Raw genomic sequence first — 27,636 nt, forward strand, 5'->3', positions numbered from 1 at the left:
GAATTCCCGGATCCCGCATTCCCAGATCCCGCATTCCCGGATCCTGAATTCCCGGATCCCGCATTCCCAGATCCCGAATTCCCAGATCCCGAATTCCCGGATCCCGAATTCCCGGATCCCACATTCCCAGATCCCGCATTCCCGGCTCCCGGGCTGCCCCGGCCGCCGAGGGAGCGATGGAAAATCCCTGAGCCAGCGGCTGGAAAATCCGTGTGGCAAAGGTACGTCCCTGTCTCTGTTTAAACCCCCAAACCTCTCCTTTCTACCCCCTTTTCCCTATTATTTTCCCTATTGTTTTCTCTGTTGTTCTCTTTATTGTTTTCCCTATTGTTTTCTCTATTGTTACGGCGAAAAAAAGCGATTTTTTTTTTTTCCCCCCCAAGTCGAGAAGTCGCTCGGGTTGACACGTGCTTAGCAAAACAAACCCGTGCCTGTGTGGGGTTAAAAGGAAATGTTCCTTTTCCCTTCATTTTCCCTTCCTTTTCCTTCGTTCAGTCCCGGCTCGGGGTCCAGCTGGATTTGGGGACCCCTCGCTCCTCTCCAGGAGCAGAACCGGCCCCGCGTTTGCTGCAGGGGTTTTCCCGTGTTTGGAACCCACCCTTCCCTTCCAAACACCCCCCGAAATTCCCTTTTTTTTTTTGGTGACATCCACAGGAGAGCGTTTTCCGGGTGTTTTTGGCTGCGGGAGGGGATGGAGGCGCTCCCGGCGCTGGTCCTGCCCCGCTCCCCAGCGGGGCTTTGGGGTTTGGCAGCAGGCACCACTAAGATCAACATTATTCTTATTTATTTTTTTATTTTTTTTTTTTTTTTTTTTTTTTTTTTTTTTTTTTTCTGAGAGCCTCTTTATGGAAACGGGGCTCTTCACAAGTTGCTTTCCGGGCAAAGCAAAGGGAATAATTATATTTGTTGGGAGTGAAACAGAACCACGCTGCTGCTGCTTCCTCCTCTTCCCTGTTAATTAAAAAACGCTGCTCTCTAAAAAATCACGGAATATTTTGGGTTGGAAGGGATCTTAAAGCTCATCCCATTCCAATCCCTGCCGTGGGCAGGCACACCTTTCCACTGGTTGCTCCAAGCTCCATCCAGCTTAGTTTTGGATTAAATTAAATTAAAATTTAAATTAATTTAATAGATAAATACTTGTGCTTCCAGTAGTAGCCAGGGTATGTGCTCTTTCCTGCTAAAGTGGAGGGAATATTACCAATTCCTTAAAAATTATTGAATTCTATTCCTAAACATCACTTTCCAGTACAATGAGCTGGATAATTCTTTTCTATACCCACATAATTTCTTCTATATTTTGGAAATTTTTACTTGGCAATGGACAGATTGTGGGAGTCCCTGCAGGAATATTCATTGTTTGTAATTCACATTAGTTGATTTTTCCAGTATCAGGAGCCTAGGCTGTGGTTCATTTTTCAAAAATCACTTCAAGATTCATTTTCAGGCCACACCAGCTGCTGGGCTGATGGATTAAGAACTTCCAGTGGGCAGAGCTGGAATATATTTTCTATATATAAAAAATAATTATTCTGTTGCTTCAGAGAGCTTGTTCTGTGGGAATTGTTGCAAACCACAGAAATCCCAGTGGGAAGTGGGTGTGAGCATTAACACACCTTTAGAACCACCTCTGCTGGATTTTTTCTCTCTTTATTGCTGTGGAAAAGCTGTTTTGCACTGAGATGGGAGGACCTGGCTGGCTCTGGTGGTGTCAGGGCAGGCTGGCTCCTCATCCCCCTCCTGCCTGGAGGGATCCCATGGATTTCAGAGCTCTGGGTTATTTTCCTGCTATGGAAACTCACTGGTGCCATTCTCTCTGCAACCAGCGCTGGGAGCAGCACAGGGAAATACAAATTTTGATATTTTGTGGTCAGTGCTGAGCTTGCAGCTCAGTGAGGGATGAGGTTTCTCCACCAGATCCGCGTTTTCTCGGCGGCGGAACCATCAGGAAACAAATCCTCAGTCAGACAAACAATCCCAAAATGATTTAGCTCATTAGGACTGCTGGGATAAAATGATTCCCAACATCCACTCAGTAGGACTGCTGGGCTAAAATGATTCCAAACATCCACTCATGAGTTATGCAAACACCAAGGAGAGGGTTTAACCAGGCTTGGCCTCGGGTCTAACCCCGCTGCCTCCCTACAGCCCCAGGAGGTGCCAGCAGGGAGGCAATCCAACCCTTCCCATTCCCACTGGATTTTTTTTTTTTTTCTTTTTTTTTTTAGGCCAGTACTGACATAAAAACATCTGAAAAGTCCTCCTGGCTGTGTTACAGTGGGAGACTTGTTCTCTGTAAATCTAAAACTTTATTTATGCGTCAGCGATCCGCCGGTTTCATTATTCGCCGCTCGTGTGTCTGATCTCGAGGTTGATTTCCTGCCACTCTCTGGTGTAAAAGTAAAGGATAAATTACAGCAGAGCTGGGAAATGGAATAAATTATTTCCTTTCAGCTCTGCTCATCAGCAGGCTTGGGGTTTTCCAATGGAAACCCAAGTTGCATCCCACGATTTTGTTGATCGATCCGGTTTCTCACGGCCTGGATGAACGAAGGGATTTAAGGAGTGATAAAAAGAAATGCTGGGCAACCCTCAGGATGATTTTTAGGACCTGAGGGCAGGAAGTTGTGACCCCCCTCCTCTCCCAGCCCCGTGTTTCTCCTCATTTCTGTCAGATTGATGTGATGGAACGGGCAGGGCGCGTCCTTGGGGTCAAGGGATCCAAGGGCCGAGCTCGGCCCTGGGGAGCTCTGGAAGTGTCTGCTGATGGTCTGGCTCCATCAACCTCACCCAGTGAGACCTGTTTAGTGAAAATGAACTCATTTAGCTCGAAAACAAACTGTTATTTCAGCCCTGGGGCGGCTGACGTGGGCCCTGGGTGAGAGGTGCCGCCGATTGGGATCTGCCTTTGGAAGGAGATCTTGGCTTGGTGGCAGCACAAAGAGGAGGTGCCAAGGTAGGATTTCTGCTGGCTCTTTGCCACTCTGGAGAGATTTACACCTCAGACAATCCCTCCTTGTGGTGGAATTGGAGAGGAAGTGCAAAAGTACAAAGAAATTATACCACTGCTTTTCAAAAATTACTTTGAATTTCACAATTTTTTGGGGTTTTTTTTTGTAGTTTGGATGATAAGACTTGCTGGAAAACCATCTTTTTTCCCCCCTACAAAGTGAATAATTCCTAATTTTTTTTTTCCTGTCCTAGACCCATTTTGTCCCTGGTGAGTTTTCTGTGTTCTTTGTGGTGTGACCTACTCAGAGAGGAGCAGAGTCCTTATCCCTCCGTGGCCATATGTTCCCAGGAATAATCATGGTTTTCCATCAGGGCTGCTGTTTGGGCTCTTCCCCCTCCACTTTGTCGTCCCTGGTTGGGTTTTTATAAATCTGCCATGGAAATTTTCTGTGGTTCACAGCAGAAATATGTGTCTGGAGGCAGGACTCCTTCCCCCACCAACAATAAATAATTGTTAACCCCATAAATGTCTATTTTGGACATCTGCACACCCAATAAACCCACAGTTTATCCCTTGGCACGTGTTAAAACGGGGGGAAATTCAGTATAAACAGCCATTTGTTCATTGCTCAGTTGTGCCTACGTGATCCTCAGTTCAGCCCCTCTGCAGTGATTCCCTGTGAATCCACAATATTCCCATTTATCAGCAGGGCCAGGGCAGGGAGTTAAGAGTGGGGCTCTCTCCCAAGGGATGCTGCAGATGCACTCAGCAGGAGCTGAGCCTCCTCCCAGGGCTTGGCTTGGCTGGAAAACTCAGGAAATCCTTCGTGGAAGCCTCAGAGTTGGGATGGATTTGGGATGATGACATAAAATATCCCTCCTGCTGCTCCATCGGTGTGTATCCTGAGTAAGCTCTTCCAGGGGCTTCCTAATTGTATGTGAATTGCTAAATATTCTATATAAACTGCTAAATTGTTTTATGTAAGCCACTAAATATTCTGTATCAGCTGCTGAACATTCTGCATGAGCTGCTAAATACAATAGGAAAAGATGAGAGGAATGACCTCAATTACAATGAAAATTTTTATCATGTTTTCCTTTTATGCCTTTTATTTGTTTAGTGCCAATTATTCCTGTACTTTATCAAATTCTGGCTGGGTTCTATTTAAATTCGAGGTGGTTTTTTTTTGTATTCTCTTCCTCTTACAAGTGCCTTTAATAGAATTACATAAATTCCTCTCGTGGAATTCTGGCTGCAATTATTTCCTAGCAGTCAGCCCTGAGCTTTTGTGTGTCTCTGCTTTCATCTCCTGAGCTGCTGTGCAGAAAAATTTTGATTTTCAGGCAGGTGCCTGACTCACTGTGGGATGATCCCTGTGGATTCTGCAGAGATTTGGCTGGAAAAATGGGAAGGGAAATATTTCAGCATCAAGCAAGTTGCAGAATTCCTGGGGTTTGTCCCCCAGGAGGGAGTTGCCCTGCTAAGGGATGTGCTAAAAAATAAAAAACAAACAAACAAAAAAATCAGATTAACAGAGGAAATTATTGGGATTCAGGGTTGGTTGGCAATGCAGGGAATAAAATGACTCTGGAAAAGTGGAAGTGATGGAATGAGAGTGTTTTCCTGGTGGGTTATATCCAGAAATGCTGAAGGCTGCACACTCCTAACCTTGCCTAATTTTGACTTATTAAATGTGGGTTTTAAATGCCCTGGGGTAATTTTTAAAAATCCTCAAAAATATTTTATTTTTTCTCCACAAAAATATTTGAAGTGCTGCTCTTAGTCTTAATTAATTAATTAACTTATTGATTATGTTCTCCTCCCCAAATAGTTAGAAATTTTTAACTCCAGCCCATTTCCTTTCACTGTTCCTGTTTCTTTATCCAGGCAGAAATTCCCAGCTGGAATCACCTCTCAGGGTGAGCCAAATATTTTCCAACTCTGCTCTTAGAGTACATTCAGGGTCATTTCAGCTCACAAAATTCACACTCCTGTTACAAAAATCAGGAATTTTTGGGTCTGGCTGGTGGAAAAAAGTTTATTTTTGGCGTTTAATCAGCTGTAGGATGGAATTTTAATGTAAATATTGTGTGTGTGGAAGAGAAGGTGGAGTTATGCCACCTGAAAATGAGGTTGGTAGGAAGGAGAAGGACAAATCAAACCAAAATATTCTTCATTGAACCCCTTTTTCTTTTTGCCAACACCTGCAGATTTTAATTTATTTGTTGTTTCACATCAACAAGCACAACTTTTGAATAAATGCAGCAAATTCCCTCAGGCTATTTTTCAGATTTCATTTTTGAGGAATTACATAAAACACTCTAAAAAAAACCATGTAAAAAAACATTAAAAATGTATAAATAAAATAAATTTGGGGCAGATGTGCATCAGCAGCCCTGGTAGGACAGGGAACAATTGTTTTTGTCCCCAGAAGAATGGGAGCCCTTGATGGAATTCAGCATCTGCTGCTCAAGTCATGGGTTTTCCTGGCCAGAATCCCAAGAGGCAAAACTTGAATTCCACATCCCAAATATTGATTTAACAGGGGCTGTGCACGTGCAGTTTCATTGGGAGTTGATTTGTGTATTTGTATAAATGATGTTTGTTCCATTGTCCCCACCTAAGGCTTGTGGTAAATTTAAAATACAGGAAATAAGAGAGATCATTTGAAATTTTAGGGGTTTTTTTTTAATATATTAATGCAGCAAATTCCCTCAGGCTACTCTTCAGATGCTATTTTTGAGGAATTGCATAAAACACTTAAAAAAACTTTAAAAACCCCACTTGTTAAAATTTATAAATAAAATAAATTTAGGGTTTTTAATACTAATTTGCCTATTCTGTAGTGTTATTATCTATATTTAAATATTTAACGGGCTTGAGTTTGTTTTTGCTTCACTTATGTTTTGCACCTTTTATTTTTAATTTTATTTTTATACTTTATTATTTTATTTTCACTCCATCTCCCCAAACTCTTTGCTTTTGTGCACGACCAACCTTTTCCCCACCCCTCCATATTTTCCCTGGGATTCTCCCATTGACATAACAAGATTCTAAAGCCAAACCAGTGCAGGGCTGGATTTTATGGAAATCCCACCTGCTTTTTTGAGCTCTCCTTCTTCCCAGACACACATTTGGGGGTTAAACTGCTGGGGAAGCAGATGCCAGTCTGCAGATATTAAGAGTTAATAACTCCTGAGATGTTTTGCTGCTCTTAAGGAGCTTCCAGCCCTCTCCAGGAGGATCCAAAGCTCTGGGGTGAGCCAAGGGTTGGGAATCCAGAGTTGGGATCCATCCAGGAATATCCAATTTGGAGTTTTGGGGTGTTCATTGGGATGTCCTGGAGGTTTTTTTGTTGTTTTTTTTTTTTTTTTTCAAGGGGGATATGATCTTTCCTGATAAAGTGGAGGGAATATTGTTGTAAACCACAGAAATCCCAGTGGGAAGTGGGTGTGAGCATTAACACACCTTTAGTACCACCTCTGCTGGATTTTCTCCTCTTTATTGCTGTGGAATATCCTTAGTTTTGGAGTTTTGGGATGCTCACTGGCATCTCCTGGAAGTTTTTTTCCCAAGGTGGATATATTCTTTCCTGCTAAAGTAGAGGGACTATTTCCAACACCTTAATAATTATTAAATTCTATCCTAAATATCACTTACCAATACAATGAGCTGGATAATTCTCTTCTATAATTTCTTCTATATTTTGGAAATTTTTACTTGGCAATGGACAGATGGTGGGAGTCCCTGCAGGAATATTCATTGTTTGTAATCCACATTGGTTGATTTTTCCAGTGCCAGGAGCTCAGGTTAATTTTTTAAAAATTTTAAGATTCATTTTCAGGCCACACCAGCTGCTGGGCTGATGGATTGGGAACTTCCAGTGGGCAGAGCTGGAATATATTTTCTATAAATAAGAAAAAAAATAATTATTCTGTTGCTTCAGAGAGTTTGTTCTGTGGGAATTGTTGCAAACCACAGAAATCCCAGTGGGAAGTGGGTGTGAGCATTAACACACCTTTAGAACCACCTCTGCTGGATTTTTCCCTCTTGGGATGCTCACTGGGATTTCCTGGAGGGTTTTTTCTCCCAAGATCTAAAACATCTATTTTATCCTTCTAAAATATCTATTTTATCCATCAAAAATATCTATTTTATCCACCTAAAACATCTATTTATCTGTCTAACACATCTATTTTATCCATTAAAAATACCTATTTTATCCATCTAAAAGGTTTATTTTATATATCTAAAACACCTATTTTATCCATCAGAAATATCCGTTTTATCCATCTAAAACATCGATTTTATCCATCTAAAACATCTATTTTATCCATCAAAAATACCTATTTTATCTATCTAAAACATCTATTTTATCCATCTAAAATACCATTTTATCCATCTAAATATTTATTTTCTATAACCACAAAACCTCTACACAAATCCAGGCATCTCTCTATTGATCACTTGGCCTTGAGAAGGTTTTAAAGTTATTTTTCCAGCTGCAGTTTAAATATGGAAATTTTGCTATTAAATGATTTTCACCTTGTATCCACCAAGCCACGAGCAGCTTAAACATTTAACAGTGTGCAAAACATCTCTGGGGGGTTTTACAATGTTTTAAAAATTAATATTATAATTTAATTTTGTTTTTCCAGATAACTGAGATTTTAAACCTCCTTGGGTTTGGATCTAATATTCAAATGGGAAAAGAGAAAGAGATTTTTCAGTGCTTTTTGTACTTGGGAATTTTTCTTTTTCTTTTCTTTCTTTCTTTCTTTCTTTCTTTCTTTCTTTCTTTCTTTCTTTCTTTCTTTCTTTCTTTCTTTCTTTCTTTCTTTCTTTCTTTCTTTCTTTCTTTCTTTCTTTCTTTCTTTCTTTCTTTCTTTCTTTCTTTCTTTCTTTCTTTCTTTCTTTCTTTCTTTCTTTCTTTCTTTCTTTCTTTCTTTCTTTCTTTCTTTCTTTCTTTCTTTCTTTCTTTTCTTTCTTTCTTTCTTTTCTTTCTTTTCTTTCTTTCTTTCTTTTTCTCTCTCTCCCTTCCTTCCTTCCTGGGCAGAGGGAACTGAAGGAATTTCCCACCATGGAATGTTCATGAACTTCCCACCCTTCCCTTCCTTTCCAGCCAAATGATGAATCCATGGGAGAAATTGTGTAAATTGACAAAATCCTCTTTTCCTTAGGAAACCATGCTGAAAATGGGCTGAAAAAGGGGAAAAATCAGCAACAGCACTGAATTCAGTTGTTTTTTCCCTGTCTCCAGTGAACCATGGGTGGGATTGGAGGTGGGAAACCCTCCTCACCTTGAAAATCTGATATCAGCAAAACTTTTTACCACTTCTAATAATTAAAAAGTGCTGATTTCCTCACTGGAATTAAATGCCTTTGAGTGGATTAGTTTGAATCACATCCATTAAGAGCTGGATCATCTGCCAGCCCTGAGGGTTGGGCCAAAGCTTTGTAAATTAATGAGCTCAAGGTGATTAGGACAGGTTGGGTGCTCTGGACCCAACCAAATTGTCCCTGTGCAAGGTGTGGAGCTCTGGGCATCTGGCACTTCTTTTTCCCATTTTTATTTGAATTCCTTGAGGGTTTTGGGAAGGGATTTCCCTGCCTTGGCTGCCAAAAATATGAAGGGAATCGTGTGATGCCACATGAAAATTTTATTGAGGTCCTAAAAGTTGAAGCCAAGTTATAACCACACTTGTTGCTGGGATAATTCCAATTCCAGCCTCAATCCCAAGTTTTTTATCCTTGTATCCAGGATCAATTCACAAGATGTTTTATAGGAAGGTGAAACACCTGAAATCTCTATGGGAAGGGGGTTTTTAAGACTTGCAGCAATATTTTTGTGTGGCTTTAGTGAATGGAGAAATGTCTTGGGATAAATATGTTGGTATATCTTTATATAAAGTGGGATTTTCACAGTTTTGTGGTCACTGGAACATCTTCCCCACGGATTCTTGGCTTGGAGTCAAAGAGAATAAAAAGCTAAAAATAGCTTTTATTAGCCAACAGGGCAAGTTGTGGGGATGGCTTTAGCACACACTTTATCCATAATTTCTTTTTTCAAATGTAGTAACTTGCAATAAAATGTGGCTTTCCTTGGAGGCAGGCAGGACTCTGCTGTTTCCTAAACTCTCAGGTGATAGAAAAATGAAAAGTGTGTACTGCACATCCAAATTCACCCTGGTATTTCTCACTGGGAATGTCTGAGCTGGGAGTTTCTGCCAGAACCTCTCTGTGCCTCTGCCCTGATTTACACACAGACACATCCCAGAGTTGGGATTTGGGGATTTTGGGATTTCTGCTCGGATCAGATGGGAGCTGTGCCTGGAGCTGGGCACTGAGATCCCAATGAACCCTCAGGGCAGAGCTGGAAAATTCTCTTTTGTTCCTAATTTTGCACAGGAAGCTCCTTTTGGCTCCTTTAGTATCCCAGCTCCAGGCACAGCTCCCATCTGATCTGAGCAGAAATCCCAAAATCTGGCACAGAGCTCCACAAACCAGCCCCTGACAAAAAAATGAAAAATGTGAAATATCTGCAGGTCTGTCACGACAGGAGAAGGATGAACAGCACATTTTTTATTTCTTCCGCTCTGAGATGAAAAATGAATTTTTCTGAGCTGGGAATTCCACAGGATGAGCAAGCCCAGGGGGGAGTTCTGGGTTTTTTTTGGCTGAAAATCCCAAAGTGGTGCCTCCACCTGGGCTGGGATCTGCTGATTTATCAGGGAATTGTAGCCACGAGGGGAATGTGCTGCCTTCCATCAGTTTAGGAAAGGATTTTAAATCTCATCCCATTCCAACCCCTTCCACTATCCCAAATTGCTCCAAGCCCCATCCAACCAGACCCTGGAATCTTAATTTATTTATTCTTATCTTACTTTTGGTATTTTTAAATTATTATTTACTGCAAAACTCTAAAGCAAAGACTTCAAACATTGATTATTTCCAATTCTGTGGCAAACAATTTTCATGGCCAGGCTGGGTGAAATTTTAGGATTTAAAGTGTGCAGGTGTAAATTTATATGATTCTTTAATCTAGGCTGTTTAAATGTTTTTTTTCTTTCCTGTAATGTTCAGGACTGGCTCTCTTCTATTTCTTACATAGGCTGTGCTGATCCAAGGGCTCTTCACCCTCCTGGAGGTGATTTCCCAATTATTAGGGAGCTAAAAAATCAATATAATTAAATATAATGATGCCAACATATTGCTTGAGTTGGGAAAATTTAAAAAAAAAATTGGTTTATTTTATTTAATATTCTATATTCTATATTCTAAAATAAATATTGAATATTGCATATTGCATATTGAACATAAAATATTTAATATTAAATATTGAATATTAAATACCGAATATTAAATATTCCTTTGTGTTCGCTGAGGTATGTAGTGGTTTTGGTTTGTTAATTTGATTTTTTTTTTTGTTGTGAGACAGGATTAGAAGGAAGGCAAAATAAGTTTAAGTTTAAATGGTATAAAGAGCTTCAACTCTGTTTTCAAAAATAAATAAGCTTTTATTAATAAATTAGTAAAAAACTATTTTAAAATAATAAACTAACTAAATTATTTTCTAAATGTTTTTAATATAAAAATGTATTAAAAAGTGGTCTAAGGTTTTATTCAAAATTTTATTCTTCTTTTTTTTTTTCTTATAATTTCTAATAATAAACTTTCTCTTTGTGCCATTTAAAATTAAATATGGAAGTGTTGTGGAATGACTTTCTAGGAATTCTCTTTTCTCCCAATTAAAAGCAGGAAGAGATTCTCTGGGAGAGTCATTATTTACATTATTTACATTATTTACATTATTTACAGTGAGTTTTGTTACTGTCAGCATGGAAATAATTGGGCAGAAAAGGTCAATTTGTGAGAAATTAGCAGCTGAAAATTTGTATTTTCAACAATTCCCTGGTTTGCTCAATGAATTTGGGGCAGGGTGAGCGTGGAGATCAGATCTAATAAAAACCAATAAATCACAGGGAAAATGATGAAACAAAAATTATGGCTGGAGCTGGCAGATTCCTGAATTCCTGGTGATATTCCAAAAAAATAAAATGGATTTTGCAGTGCCAAGGGGATGAGGCATTTGGATCAAGCAAAGTGAGGAGAAATTTAAAGTTTAATTAACACCAGGGAGGGGTTAGTTTTTAATTGATGAGCCACAAAAATCTTTTGTTCTCCTCATTTGGTGATGTGATGCTTCCAGAACCTGCAGGGACTCCAGGAGAGCTGGAGAGGGATTTGGGATGAGGGATGGAGGGACAGGGAATGGGGGATGGATGTTGGGATACTGGGAATTGGGAATTCCTGGCTGGGATGGAAGGTCCTTTCCTCAAACCAGTCTGGGATTCCATCAAAATGGTTCCAATTTCATAAAAATTGTTTAAATTCCACACAAATTGTTCAAATTCCATAAAAATGGTTCAAATTCCACACAAATTGTTTAAATTCCACACAAATTGTTCAAATCCCATTAAAATGGTTCAAATTCCACACAAATTGTTCAAATTCCACACAAATTGTTCAAATCCCATTAAAATGGTTCAAATTCCACGCAAATTGTTCAAATTCCACGCAAATTGTTCAAATTCCATAAAAATGGTTCAAATTCCACACAAATTGTTCAAATTCCATAAAAATGGTTCAAATTTCACACAAATTGTTCAAATTCCACACGAATTGTTCAAATTCCATAAAATGATTCAAATTCCACGCAAATTGTTCAAATTCCACACAAATTGTTCAAATTCCATTAAAATGGTTCAAATTCCACGCAAATTGTTCAAATTCCCCACCAATGGTTCAAATTCCACACAAATTGTTCAAATTCCACACAAATTGTTCAAATTCCATTAAAATGGTTCAAATTCCACGCAAATGGTTCAAATTCCATAAAAATTGTTCAAATTCCGTAAAATTTTTTCAAATCACTTTGGTTTGTCTCCATCCCAGACATCCCATTCCCTTCCCTCCTGATCCCAATTTCCAGCTCTTTGTCCTGGTTTGTTGAGCTTCATTTCATTGATTTTTATTTTTATTTTCATTTTTTATATTACCCAAACCAAGGTTTTCCCTCCTCATGGGTGATCCTCAGGATTTATCTCATCCTCAATTACTTTCCTGCCCCTTTTCATCTGAGCCCATTTTTAGGAAGCTTTGCTCGTGCCAGCATTATTTTTGCCACAAAACAGAAATATTCTGTTTATTGTGAATGAAATGTTGTTATTCTGGAAAAAATTCCACTATCCAGGAATTGTAGTTTCAGGGAAATTCACTTTTTCTGCCCTTGGGCACTGTTGTTATTTGCAGTTAACCCTGAATAAACACAGTAAATAATCTGTGAGCTCCAGGGAATTAATTCTGGTGGGTTGAAGCAACAATTAGAAGGAAAAAAAAAAAAAAACAAACAAACAACCAGAAAAAAATCCTAAATACCACCAAAATAACAGAAAAACCAAAACAAAAAATCCTTCTCTGACATTGCTTAAAAATTACAAAGTCTTTTTGGGGTGAAATCCATGAGGTTGAGAATCTGGTTCTCAGCTGGAAGAACTGTTGAGTAGCTTAATTTATTTTATTTCTTAAATAAATATTAAATTATCTTTCTACTCTTGCTAAAAAATAAATTAATGCCTCAGGTTTCTGACCTGCTGGCAGACAATTATGTATCACAAGAATATTTTCATTTTTAGCTGTGGGATATAACAGGATTTTTAATGTTGTGCCCATATTTTTCATTATGTGATAAATTAAAATTCATTGACAGTGTTTATTTACAATGAAATGCAAGAGGGTAAAGAACTTGTGTAAAAATTCAATGAAAAATTAAATAAAAAGTAAAAGGATGCTGGGGCAGTGAAAAGTCCCCGCTTTATTCCTGGAGTTTTCTGCAGTTAATTCACTTTATAAATAATTTCTTCCAAACTGAACTTGGAACAACAAAATTGTTCATTTTAGCTTCAGAAAAATGGATTAAAATTAAAATTTATTCAGTTATTCAAAGCATTTTATCCATCTGTAAATTGCAATGGCATAAACATAAAGAGTGACTTTTTACACAATGGTAGATAAAGAATTTCTGTGAGAAGGCACCAACACTGCTCAATTTTCCAGGACATTTATGGGATAAAAAACAGGGAGAAATCCAAAATTTCCATCTCCACTGAGACCCCTCATGGTGGTGTTGGAAATTTCAAAATAGGGATGGTGTTTTACAGCTTCCCATCGTGCTGGAGATGAATTTTCTCTTAATCAGCCTTTTTTTTTTCACCATCAAGTTGAAAAAATAAAGGAATTAAATGGCTTTTTCTGGGAGGAAAAGTGGCACTTAATTGGCCTTGGAATTCAAATAACACTGGAAATTCTTATGGAGCAAAGGGTTTGTTTTGGGGTCTGCTGGGCTTTGTTTTTCTGGAAAAACTAATGAAAACCTTCATGAATTAAGGATTTGTTTACTCCATGGATTAACCAGACAGCTGAACGTGCATTAATTGGTCCGTTCTCATTTGGGTTTATTTCATATTAAACAGTGATAGCTTTTCTAATTTATGCTAAGTAAAATATGCATTAAAACTGGAGTGGGATAACTTTGAATGGAGCTTTTGAAGGAAAATATTTGAAATTGGGTGTCACAGGATAGAAAATACAAAACCAGGTAAATTTTGCATTTTAAATAGAACTAATTATGACAATTTCTGCAAAGAGGTTTACGGCAGAATCTTGTTACGGAGCGAAGGGTGGCAGCAGAAATAATAAAATAGAACAAGAAACTCTTATTTATTTTGATGTAGGAACTGACTCAGATAAATTTGGATTCACACAAACATTTATCAAGATAAAAATGAGAACAAGGTACTTATCTAAAGGATCCTTGCACGAGGCTGGGGTCGTTGATTTAGATTTTACGTTGATGTCGCAATTGCACAGCTGGGAATGGCCAAGCCCATTCCCAATTCCCAATTATTTCTCTGAGGGTTGAATCTTCTCCAGCCTGGTTGGAGATGTGCTCTTTGGAAATGTGAAAAGCAGAGGTGTTGTTCTCCTTAGTGTCCTCTTCCCTGGATTTTTGGTGCCTTGTGCCAAAGGGAATTCACGTGCTGGTCAGGAAATAAAAAATGGGATGAACTCTTGGTGAACTGTCAAGGGAAGGGAGCTCTTCCATGGCCTCATCCCTGCGTGTCCAGGGCTGGAAAAATGACACATGGTGTTCATTAACTGCTACTTGCATACGTTAAATAATTTGGGGGAAAAACCACGGCGTTCCAGCGGGAACCGCGAAAAGCGGGATTCATTAATATCCCATAATTGAGGAGAGGCAAGAAATAATCACAGTGCAATCAGTGATGGGTCAAAACCTTCCTCAGAGGAGCAAAAAGCTGAAATTTTGGCCGGGCTGGTAGGAACAAAACCTCATTTGGGCGAGGTGGCGTTGGCGGGGCCGGGCGCACAAAGCGCGGTCGTGGCTCGGTGCCTAATCTAGCATGGCAAATGTGAGAGGTGATGTCCCTGAGGAACTGTCACAAATCCCGCCCCAGAGGCATCAGGAGAGCGGGGACACAATGGTGCAGATTGATGTCTGGCTTTATTAAAGCACAGTTTGGTGCAGGAGGGACAAACTCCCTCTTTCATGTCCCCGTCAGCCTCTAATCAAAGAGTTTCTTATCAATACTTGTGGAGCAGAGATACTGAATGCAGAATTGCAGGGAAATGCAAGGAGGGGGGGAAAAAAAAAATCTTTTGGAGTTGCCCTTTTTACCAATTAGATTGGGAGATGCCACTAAGCTGGGGTTTAATTTGGCTTGGTTAATTGGGTAGAACTCATTTTTGTAATCAGGAGGGTTCGGGGCTCCCTGCTTTGGTCTCCCCCAATTATTCCCTGTAACAGTCTCACAGCCAGAGGCAGAATCCTGCCTGCTGGAAAATGATGGGATTGTTTGGAGACCTGTTTTTCCCATCATCCCAACGCCCCTGCCTTGTCATATTTTACTACTTGAAATATTTGTTGCTGTAGCAGCAATAAACTGCTCCAGGAGTTTACCCAGGATGACCCTGGGCTGTTCCTTTGATCCTTTAAAAATACTGAGGATCCTCCTGCTCCCAAGGTTGTCCCAGTTTTCTTGACATAATAAAAATTTAACCTTAAAACCTCATTATATTCTGTTAAAAATGTTGTTCCTATATACCTGCCAAGCTGGAACATGGACTACAAAACTGTTTTCTTGATGGGTTTCATGTCTTAGTTGCAGCTTAGATAATTTTCCAGCTCTTGTCATAAACATGGAATACATTCTTCTGGGGTTTTTTTATTTCCCTTGTTTCTTTAGCATTGCTATCTGCATTTTATTTGCAGTATTCTTTCCCTTTTTCCCAGTAACTGGGATGCTCTTGCTTGCTTTAAGTAGGGAAGATGGTCTGGGATGATCCCACTTTCTGTTTCCACACGGAGCAAAATTTAATTTCATGCATAGACTCTGTTCCTTGGGATTTCATTTTGCTTGTCCCCAGGAGAACATCACCACCCTGGACCAGAGGCACAACCTCCCTGTCCTAAAATTCCTTCCTTAGATGTTCCCCTTCCTCCTTTTGCCACAGGAGTTTCCTGAGGAGGAGGAAGGCAATGAGTGATGAACAAAAATCTCATCCCTGCCTTGGGGAAAGGAGCCCTTCCAGCTTCCCTAGTGAACTCAAATATTTATTTAGGGAATTATTTGGCTGCTTTCCTCCCCTTGGCCACTGGAACTCAGCAATTGGGGGTTTTGCATCTTATTAGCAGGAAAATCCCAGGATTTCTGTGCTCACGCCTGGTTTCCTTATCCTGTCTGTGTGGAGCCAGGCTGTCTGGGGGCTCTCCATGCTCTGAGGTCAGTCTGTGAGCTGAGGGGCTCCAAAAATTCCCAAACTGAGCAAAATCCTGACCTCCCACATCCCCCTGGACCTTCTGCCCTCACTGCCTCTATTGCAGGCCTTGCACAAACCCAGGAATAGGTCTTGAAATTATTTGGATCATCCATGTCCATTTTCCTGCTGATTCAGGGATGTTCATGGTCACAGGTTTGAATATTCTGTGTAATTTAAAGGAAGGAAAAATGGTCTCCCTGCACCACATTCATGGAGTAAAATGAAAATGAATTATGTCTAACTTGGAATATTGCACCTGCTCAGCTTGACAATGAATTTGCAGAAGTTCTATTTTCTTCTATCATGACCTGTCTGAATTTTAAGTTTACTTTTTTTTCCCCTGTCCTTAATGCCAATATTAAATGTCTTAGACATTCCAGTAAACTACATTTATTCAATCCCTGTGTTTTTCTGAAGCCTGACTGTCCTGAGGATGAACAGAAGTGACTTTTTACCCCAAATCATTAAAAGATGAAGGACTTAAGAAAAGTTTTGCTGGTGGGACTACAAATATGAGTGGTTCAGGTTGAAAATAGAAGCCAAGTGCTGGCTGTAAAACAACCTTGGAAATCACATCCTGTGAAAGATTAAATTGCACCAAGGCATGAGAGGGAACATATTGTCCCCCCCTTCACTTCCCCAGGTCTGGGGCTTTTAGCTCAATGAACTCCAGGCTTTGTAATTAGCAGCAAGGCGATTAGATGGGCCACGTTCCTGGGAGTAATTAGTGCACTAATTGTGTTTGATTGTTTAATTACTCTTGCTGGCTGTAATTGAGGAGTGGCAGCGAGCCCCTCTGCAAGAGCTCTGAGAGCTTTGCTACATCCCATTTTCTGGGGAGGGGGATGGACATTTAACCATTCCTGGGGTGAAACTGCCAAGAAAATCCCCTAAATGGCACGTGGAAAAAAAGCTGGATTTGGAGGCAATTCATGAGAATTCCACTTTTCTTTCATAACCTTTTGATGTGTGTGGTGGGAACCAAAACAAATAAATAGAATAGACACAAAAAGGTTGAACAGGGTAAGGAGAAGGGAGGGGAAAGGCAATTAGAGCTGGAGAAAATGTTCCATTGCCATTCCCATTTGTCTTTGGACAGTGAAGACACAGGCAGAGAGCTGGGCTTGGATTTAGAAGATGGAGGGAGATGAAAACTGATCCAAACATTGCAAATTCAGTCATGGAAAGTCCAACCTGTAGCTTTGTGTGAGCTGGAAGAATTCAGGAGGAAAATCTCTTGGAGTTTTTTGGGGAAGTCACACTGGGGAGGGAATGCTCTGCCTCCAGGACCAGCTCCTCCAGCACCACCAGGCTGAACTCCTGGCTCTGTTTCCCAATGAGGAATGATGATCCCAAGGCAGTGGAAGGATGGCCCAGCACAGCAGAATTTCATGCTGAGAACTTGGTGGTTTCTCTCCCATGGTGCTGCCTGGCCATGCTGTGATCACTTCAGGGCTCAGAAAATCTCCTGCCAGCTGGGAGGGAACTTTTCCTGGCTTATTTCACTCCAGGAAGAGTTGATTTAGGAGCTGTGAGATGGAGGCCATTCCAAGTGAAATGAGATTAAGGAAATGTCAGGATGGAATTAGCTGGAACCCTGTAGAACTTGGAGATGTGGCCCAGATAGTGAGGAGGAGAAGGAGGAGGAAGAGGAATGATCAGCAGAATGATCAGCAGAATGATCAGAAGAGTGATCAACAGAATGATCAGCAGAGTGATCAGCAGAATGATCAGCAGAATGATCAGCAGAATGATCAGCAGAGTGATCAGCAGAGTGATCAACAGAATGATCAGCAGAATGATCAGAAGAGTGATCAACCTCCAGTGAGGGAGAATCACCAGCCTCCCACCAAGCAGGGAACTTCCCAGTGCTTTGGAAATCCAGGCAGAGCAGGGAAATGCTCCATCTCCTTGGGGGCAAGGTGGAGAGCCCTGAACACCACAACCTGCACTGTAATTACATGGCAACCACAGAAATATCCATGAATTGGGAATTCTTTCCTGCCTGAGTGTTTGTGTGGGATGATTTGCTGTCTGGCTCCTTTTTCCCCCCATTTTTTTCCTTTCTGCCAACTTGCAGCAGGCCCAGCTCGTGGGCTGGGTCAAGGTCAGCCAGCTGAGCTTGAGGAGGAGAAAAGGGACAAAGCCATCCTGAAAAACAACCGTCCCCTCCATCAACACTTCCCTAAAACCAGAGCTGTGGTGGGAGGACTGGGAGCTCCCATTGTCCCCCAAGCAGGCTGAGATGTCCCCTCCCTAATGAGAGGTGACAAATGGGCAACTGGGCCAGTGCTCAGGCTGCATTGCAGGGTGGGCAAAGGCAGCTGGAGCTGCAGGAATGGCATCCCCCCCTCCAAGGTGCTGCTGGAGTCAGGAAAATTGAGTTAACAGAGTTTGGCCAGCAGACTGCATGATGTAAATGCTGGGTGAATGTGTTCCCCCCAGTGCTGGTGCTTGGGATTGTTTATTTTTAATTTTGTATTTATATATATAGCATATATATAAATACTAAATACATATATACATATATACATATATATACATATATATACATATATATACATATATAATACAAAATACATATATATAAATACAAAATATTTTTGTATTTGTATATTGTATCTCTTTATATATTATATTGATTTACATGATCTCTTTATACATTGTATCTATTTATATATCTATTTCTATAATATATATTTCTAGAATATCTCTTTCTATAATATATATTTATATTATATCTATTTCTATAATATATTTATATAATATATATAATATATTTTATATTATCTATTTTTATATATTATATTTAAAAGCACATAAATATGATATAATGTATAATAATCATATATTGTAATCACTATTAAATTATATAAATATAATATACATAATGCATACACACATATATATTTATATATATATATATACATATATATTTACATATCTATGTGCACAATTAATAAAGCCACACATACATCTTGCTTTGAACAATGCTTGCTTGCAATAGCTTAAAACAATGGATAAAGCTTCATTATTAACCTTTTATATTTCTATTTTGCTGGATATATTTTCCTGAGCCTGTCTCTACCCAGCTCCCAGCCCCGTTGTTTCTTGTCTTTCAGAATTCTTGCATTTCTCCATCCTGAGATGCAGAAAATCAGAATTTTGTAGGGGTTTGGAAACCAAAAACTGAATTTTTGATCAAATGTCTGCAGGTTTTAAGGCAGTGCATCCATATCAATATATCTATATATCTATATATCTATATATCTATATATCTATATATCTATATATCTATATATCTATATATCTATATACCTATATATCTATATAGATATATATCTAATCTATCTATATATCTATATATTATCTATGTATCTAGATACCATCTATATATCTATATATTATCTATATATTCTATATATCTATATGTTATCTATATATCTATATGTCATCTATATATCTATGTATCATCTATATATCTATAATCTCCTTCCTTACATTTCATTTTTATCTGTGACACCAGAGAAAATGAGTGTGCTGAACACTGAATTAATATATAATTAATTGGATATTTGATATATAATTATTGGATATTGAATTCTTAAGTATTTAACATTACTTTTATTCAAAATATTTTTCTGCCACTCCTTTCTCTGTGAAATATCATCATTGCCTTAAACATCACCAGGTATTTTCCCCCCAGTGAAAGACAGAACTATTTTTACCCTTGTGTTCATATTCAAAATATTAATGGAATATTAAATATTTGGGTTTCTGGCACACGTTTGCAGAAATTCCTGATTTTACCCTACCTGTTTCTATGGAATGTGCTCAAGTGACAATAATGGTGACAATAATGGTGACAATAATGGTGACAATAATGGTGACAATAATGGTGGCAGGTGTTTGCTCAATAAGAACTTCCTACTTCCCTAAATCCCACAATTTAAAGTTTTCACCCTGCTTGCCCTGCTCTGGACAATTTCCTAACCCAGAGGATTTTAAAACTGCAATTCTTGGCCTGTAATTAAACAAATTAACAAATGAAACAAATTCTTTCAAACGGGAAACGGAGCTGGGGCAGCGAATCCTCTCCGTTGACGGTTTCTTGTCACTCATTAGGAACTGGCAATTAAGGTCCTTGCAATTAGCAGAGGAAGGATGTGAATATTTTTAGGGAGCAGCTGGAGGATTTCTGAGCCAGCTCCAACAGCTCCTTTTCCAAACTGATCCCTGAGTGCTGCCACACTGGATTTGGAGAGGTGCCACAAAAGGGACACTGGGAAAAACCAACGTCCTCAACTGCAAGGCTTTGATCAGTTCTTAAAAAAAAAAAAGAAAAAAAAGAAAAAGAGTTTTGTCATTCTCATGAGCCAACCCGACAAATTCTTGTCTCTTTGGGAGGAATTCCTGCTGTTTAAACTTAAAATATCCCTGCAATGGTTGGATTTGATGATATGGGAGGTGTTTTCCAGCCTTGATAATCCCATGTTTGTCACTTATTTGATAATTTGGTGATCACAAGGTGCTGGTGAGAGCTGGAGTTGAGCTGTGATGAACTCCTCATTTTGGGATGTGAATCTTCATTTTTTTGGTGCTGTAGCTCGAGATCAAATCCTCAGTTTTTGCTCACTGCAAACTGCTGATGTCTTAAAATGAAGAGTGGGGCTTGTAAAACTTTCCTGGTGTTGTCTGGGATTTTTTAAAAATAGTCCCAAGTTCCAAATTCTCCCTCCAGATCCCACATGGGCCCATTTCTTTCATCTTCCACGTGGTTGGGAGAGGTTTATTTTATTTCCTGTCTGCTTCTAATCAGGATTTCATTCTCCCCTGGCTGAGAGGGATCTGTGGAGTAAATCCAAAATTCCCTCTGCAGAAGGTTAAAGCAACAAATTTAAAGCACCAGGTTGTGCATTATCTTTTTTCCCCTCATATTTTTTTATGGATTTCACTGTGTTTTAATAAAAAAAGCTGTTTGCAGATAACAGCAGGGACAGCTGTGGGACAAATATTTGGATGGTGACATCCCCAGCCCCATCACATCTTTCCTGAAAAAATAAAATAAATTTATTAGAGAGCCACCACATATTCAGAGCTGCTTAGGAATTATCTGGGTGTTGCAGATCTGTTGGTTGATCAGGGTGGAAAAAGCTCATCCCAACTCTGTGAGTTCTGGGTGGATTCCAAAGGAAACCATGGGCTCCTGCCAGGCTCAGCAGCTGTATCCTGTCAGGATTTTCCTGTCCCATTTGATTTTTGAGGCACTTTCATAATTTTTAAGGGTTTATAATAATCTGAGCTGGGTATTTAATGATTTTTGTAGCCTTGTCTGCCACTGGATTTCTCCCCAAAACCTGGTGCAGGGATTGGGATACTCCTGACAACTGCTGGATTTGGGATGGTGCCACAAATTTTGCTTTAATCAGTTCCCATCAGTCAGGGACTTGGGAAAAATCCACCCAATTATTTATCAATGGCATTAAAAAGGCAATAAATCCTTTTAGAGTATAGATGAGAAAAATCCTGTGGCAACTTTTTTTGCATCTCTGAGGCTTTCCCAAGAGGAAATGCCAAGGGAAAATCAGTAGGAACCTCACAGGATGATGATGTGGCCCAGCCAGTGAGGAGGAGTCAGGAGGAAGGTGGAGATGAGAATCCCCAACCTCCTGTGGGACCAGCCAGCTTCCCACTGCTCTGGAAATCCAGGGAGATCCTTTGTCCAAGTCTTTTCCAGGGTGTTGATGTCAGAAAAACAATGGGAGTAGGAAGATTTGGGGTTGGGGTTGAGGTGATGGCCAGGTCCTTGTGGGTTTGCTCTGCTCATCCCCAATCTGCCAATTCCTCATGGAAATAGGGATTTGGCATGGGAATGGCTGTCCAGGAATAGTGACTCTACCACCTCTCTGGGCAGCCATTTCCAGCCCAATCCCTCTTTCCACAAGGAAATTGCAGAGTGGGAATCTCTGGGGTTGGGTCGTGGGGAGGAGGTGACAGCCAGGTCTTTGTGGGTTTGCTCTGCTCATTCCCACTCTGCCAATTCCTCATGGAAATAGGGATTTGGTATGGGAATGGCTGTCCAGGAATGGAGACTCCACCACCTCCCTAGACAACCATTCCCACGCCCATTCCCTCTTTCCATGAGAAAATGACACAGTGGGAATCTCTGGGGTTGGGTCGTGGGGAGGAGGTGACAGCCAGGTCTTTGTGGGTTTGTTCTGCTCATTCCCACTCTGCCAATTCCTCATGGAAAGAGTGACTGGGCATGAAAATGTCTGCCCAAGAATGGTGACTCTACCACCTCTCTGGGCAGCCATTCCCATGCCCAATCCTTCTTTCCATGAGAAAATGGCAGCATGGAAGGCTCCAGGACTGAGACATGGGGACAAGGTGACAGCCAGGTCTTTGTGGGTTTGCTTTGCTCATCCCCACTCTGCCATTTTTTCATGGAAAGAGGGATTTGGCATGGGAATGGCTGCCAAGAATGGAGACTCCACCATCTCCCTAGACAACCATTCCCAAGACCAATCCCTCTTTCCTTGAGAAAATGACACAGTGGGATTCTCCAGGGTTGGATCATGGGGATGAGGTGACAGCCAGGTATTCGTGGGTTTGCTCTGCTCATCCCCACTCTGCCAGTTCCTCATGTCCTCATGGGAAGATGGATTTGGCATGGGAATGGCTGCCCAGGGAGGTGTGGAGTGCCCATCCCTGGAGATGTGTCAGGAAACCTGGACGTGGCCGTCAGTGCCGTGTTGGGGTGACAAGGAGCTGTTGGTCACGGTTTGACTCAATGATCTCTTCTCCAGCCCAGCTAATTCTGGTTTCTGTGACTCTGCCCAGGTGAGGATTCTCAGCCACCGCATGAGCAGGTCCTGGCCGGGCCATGGCCTGGCCACCAGGGCTGCTCCTGCTCCTGCTCCTGCTTCCCGGCCGCGCTCCGGCCGCGCGGAGCCGCGACTTCACCGCCAAGGACATCGTCTACCTGCACCCCTCCAGTGAGTCACCTCCAGCACAGCCACCACGAAATGGCACTTGCTCCTTCAGCTTCTGGGTTTGCACTCTAATTCTCTCGGGAGCCCAACCCCAAATCCACCTCCAGTCATCCCAAAGTCCACTGTCAGTCATCGTTTCCACGGGGGCCGCTGGGATATTTTCCGGTCCTTAGAAATTGTTGGGATATTTTCCAGCAAGGCTGCTGTGTTTCTCTGTTCCATATTTCATCTCATCCCTTTTCCTTCATTTTTCCCACTTCTAGAGCCTGTGTTTGTTCGCTGTTGGCTCTGCCTTTAACCTGGTTTTACGTGGGATCATGGAATGATTTGGGTTGGGAGAGACCCTAAAGCAACGGGCAGGGACACATCCCACAAAAATCTTTTTTTTTCCGCATCAACTTGGCCCTATTAGAGTGGGCACTATACAAACCAGATCCCTCCCAATCCAAACCATTCCATGATTCTGTGTAAAATCAAAAGGGTTTAAAGGACACGTGGCAGCTGCTGAGGCACCAACAGCTCCTGCCTTGACTCCAGTAACTCCTGGAGCAATGGAATTGTGCATGTTTAAATCTTCCCTGGACCCTCACCAGTCTGCTCACTTTATCAAACACAAACTTGATTAATTCCATGAGAACAGGCTGCCTGTGGAGCTGTCCCTGCCTTTTCCTCCCACAGAAAACTCTCTGCTTTATAGGCTGAAAAATTCATATTCTGTTTCGTATCATAACTGTGACCTGTCAGAGGTGCAGGGTGAGAGGGATTAATTTAATCATTGTGTTGCCCCAGCCCCACCAGAGCTGCTCCTGGGTGATTTCTTGTTCCTTAAAAGCTGAAAGGAAACAAACTATTAAATCCTCTTGCTTCACCTCTCATTCCCAAACAGGATCTGGGAGCAAGGGGAGGAGGGTGAAGATGTGACCCCTGGGGCTGCAGAGGTTTAATTTACTGAGAAATGAGAAATGTGACCTGGTCACCATTTGGCTTCTGAGAAGGTGGCAGCACCTTGATGATGGATTGAATGAGCCCCACAAGTGCTGCCAGGAGAGCAATTAAGGAATTAGAGAGATAAATTAGGACAGAGGCTGCTGTTCAGAGCTGGAGGTGGCTCTGATCCCTCCAGGGCTGTGAGCAGGACAATTCCCAGAGTGTTTCAATCCACCTGATATTTTGTTATCAGAGCTGATAAAGTGTTGGATGTGAGCTCTGATTCCAAGGGAATGAATATTTCCAGCTCTCTTTGAAGTCAGCACTGGGCATTTTTGGGTAAACCCAGCTGGAGCAAATCCACAGGAACTTAATGTGCTGTGAGGGAAATCAGAACCAACAAACCAGAACCAACCCGCTGACACCGACAGGAAAATTTGGAGAAATTTAGATCTCAAGAGAAAAAAAAAAAAAAAATTGCTGTTTTTTCCTGAAAACCAGATTAATTGGGTCATTTGAACTCCTTTGTTCATCCCTTTTAACTCCATTTCTTCCATCCCTTTCAGCCACGCCGTATCCTCGTGGATTTAAGTGTTTCACCTGTGAAAAAGCCTCAGATAATTACGAGTGCAACCGCTGGGCTCCAGATGTTTACTGCCCCAGAGGTAACCTGCCCCATCCCAGGGTTCCACCCCAACCCTTATTCCCAAAAAAATGTGGGATATGGAATTCTGGAGTTCAGCCTTTAAGCTTTTCTGTCTCCTTGCTGAGGTTGAGGATTTTGGTTCAGCTGGGGATAAAACCACTTAATTTAATGTTTATTTTTTGTATTATTTAATAAATGAAATTATATTTATTAAATTAATTATTAAATGATATTAGATTTGATGATAATGGTGTTGTTTTTTAGAATCTCAGACAGGTTTGGGTTGGAAAGGACCTTAAAACTCATCCCATCCCAGGGGCATCCACTATCCCAGGGTGGCCTTGGACACTTCAGGGATTCAGGGACAACCACAGATTCTCTGGGATTTCCATCCCAGCCCCTCACAGGGAAGGATTTTTAAGATTTTAAGATTTTATTTATCTCACAGGACCTTTTTTGGCTGTGTTCACTTCCCCCCTCCTCAATAGCACAAATCCACATTCAGGACAGGACAGTTGGAATTTTGATATTTTCAGTGGTTTGATCCCATAAATCCCCTTGGGGTCTGAAATTTGGAACAGCTCAGAAAAACTCTTTAATATAAAAAACACCCAAATATCAGATCCAGGCACTGCTGAGCTCCCCAGATCTCCCCCTCCCTCCTTCCCCAGTTCTCTTCCTCCCAAAACATGGAGATCCCAATTAATTGGGTTGTTTTGGGATTTTTGCCTTTGGAAAATATTTATTTTGGAAGGAGATGAACCCTCTGTGTTATCAGCCCCAGAATTTGCTTCCTTTGAGGTAAAATCAACAACAATAAACCCCCAAGGCTGGCATGGGATGAACCCAATATTGCAGGATATTCCTTGTTTTGATAGGAGAAAGAGGAGTGGGTTTTATGGATTTTATTTCTTCTGCTGGATTTTTCCTGCTGCTGGACTCTCAGAGAATGGGAATTGGGCAAATAAAGATTTTTCCATGTTTTTTAGGGACAAGGTTCTGCTTCAGCCAGCACATAAATACATCAAAATTTTGTATTTTTAAAAAAATCCTATAATTTGATAAAAATCTAAGATTTCTTCCCTTTTTTTCTTGCTGCTGGATTCTCATGGAATGGGAATTTGGCAGATAAAAATTTTTCCATGTTTTTAGGGACCAGGTTCTGCTTCAGCCAGCACATAAATACATCAAAATTTTGTATTTTTAAAAAAATCCTATCATTAGAAAAAATTCCAAGATTTCTTCCCTATTTCTCCAGCTGCTGGATTTTCTGGGAATGGGGCAGATAAAGATTTTCCATGTTTTTAGGGACCAGGTTCTGCTTCAGCCAGCACATAAATACATCAAAAATTTCTATTTTTCTTTAAAATCCCTATTTTAAAATCCCCTATTTCCCTATTTTTTCTTGCTGCTGGATTCTCATGGAATGGGAATTTGGCAGATAAAATTTTTTCCATGTTTTTAGGGACCAGGTACTGCTTCAGCCAGCACATGATGAAGGCCAGTGGGGAGAGTGTCTCTGTCACCAAGCGCTGCGTGGCCCTGGAGGAGTGTCTGAGCACAGGCTGCACCTACATCAAACATGAGGAGTACAAGGTGGGCACAAAGAAAAAAATAGAATTTATTATTTGGTAAAATTGATGAATTTGAGAAATAATTTTATATATATATATATAGGATATGTGGTATATTGTTTTGTCGAAAAAATGTGTGCAAATCTATAGAAAAAGGATTTTAAAATAGAATATATATTAAAATATTATATACTATGAGTAATATATAGTACATATTGTAGTTATTTTATATATAGTACAGATTTTATATATAGTACAGATTTTATATATAGTACAGATTATATATATATATAGTGCACATTGTATATATTTTATATAGAGCACATATTATATTTAGTACATCTTGTATATATGTTATATTTATAGTATTTATTTTATATATCTAAACATATAATATATATTTAGCATGTATTATACATAGAACATCTTGTGTATATTTTTATTGTTATATAATAATCTGCAATATATATTAATATTCTTTAGATATAATATATAGGATATTATATATACTATATATATGTACAATGTATATATAATGTAAAAATTATATATATTTTAGATAATATGTATAATATAGTAATGTTAATATAATACAAATATATTAACTATATGTATAATAATATATGTAATAATAGATAATATTAAAAATATAGAACTATATATAATAATATGCAATATAGAACATATATACTTTATAGTGATATGATATGGTATGATATTATATTTAAAATATATAATATATATATTGTTTTTCCTTCATTTTTCTCCCCGGAATTCCTCATTTCCTGTTTTTCCCTTTACCTTCCTCCCTGGAATTTCTCATTCGCTGTTTTTTCTGGGAACTCCACATTCCCCTGTTTCCCTCTTATTCCCATTCCCTGTTATTCTCATTCTGTGTTTCCCCCGTTATTCCCATTCCCGTTATTCCCATTCTGTTCTTCCCGTTCCCGTTATTCCCATTCGCTGCTGTTCCCATTCCCGTTTTCCCGTTATTCTCATTCCCGTTATTCCCGTTCCCCGCTGTTCCCATTCCCGTTATTCCTGTTCCCCGTTATTCCCGTTCCCGTTATTCCCATTCCCGTTTTCCCGTTATTCTCATTCCCGTTATTCCCATTCGCTGTTGTTCCCATTCCCGTTATTCCCGTTCCCCGCTGTTCCCGTTATTCCCATTCGCTGTTGTTCCCATTCCCGTTATTCCCGTTCCCGTTATTCCTGTTCCCATTCCCGTTATTCCCATTCGCCGTTGTTCCCGTTCCCGTTATTCCCGTTCCCGCTAATCCCATTCCGTTATTCCTATTCCCGTTATTCCCGTTCATCCCATTCCGTTATTCCCGTTCCCGTTATTCCCGTTCCCGCTTATCCCATTCCGTTCTTCCCGTTCCCCGCTGTTCCCGTTCCCCGCTGTTCCCATTCCCGTTATTCCCCGTTATTCCCGTTCCCCAGGTGTGCACGTCCTGCTGCGAGGGCACAATCTGTAACCTGCCGCTGCCGCGGAACGCCTCTGACGCCGTGTTCTCCACACTGTCACCGCTCAGCGCCGCCCCGACACTGTCCCCTGCCCTGGCGACACCGCTGGGAATCGGCCTGGCGCTGCTGGCACAGCGCTGGCTCACCGCGACAGCGACGGGACAGTGACAGCGG

General features: G+C 40.4%; 1 protein-coding gene across 1 annotated transcript; it reads left to right on the forward strand.

Moving 5' to 3' along the window:
* Window positions 1-27,636, forward strand: LYPD6 (LY6/PLAUR domain containing 6). The gene is made up of 5 exons (XM_079311683.1): window positions 1-221; window positions 22,697-22,851; window positions 24,342-24,440; window positions 25,887-26,017; window positions 27,439-27,636. The coding sequence occupies exons 2-5, from the start codon at window positions 22,740-22,742 to the stop codon at window positions 27,628-27,630; spliced, it is 534 nt and encodes a 177-aa protein (XP_079167809.1). The 5' UTR covers window positions 1-221; window positions 22,697-22,739; the 3' UTR covers window positions 27,631-27,636.

The sequence above is a fragment of the Erithacus rubecula genome, assembly GCF_903797595.1.
Source record: "Erithacus rubecula genome assembly, chromosome: 8".
Taxonomy (NCBI): Eukaryota; Metazoa; Chordata; class Aves; order Passeriformes; family Muscicapidae; genus Erithacus; species Erithacus rubecula.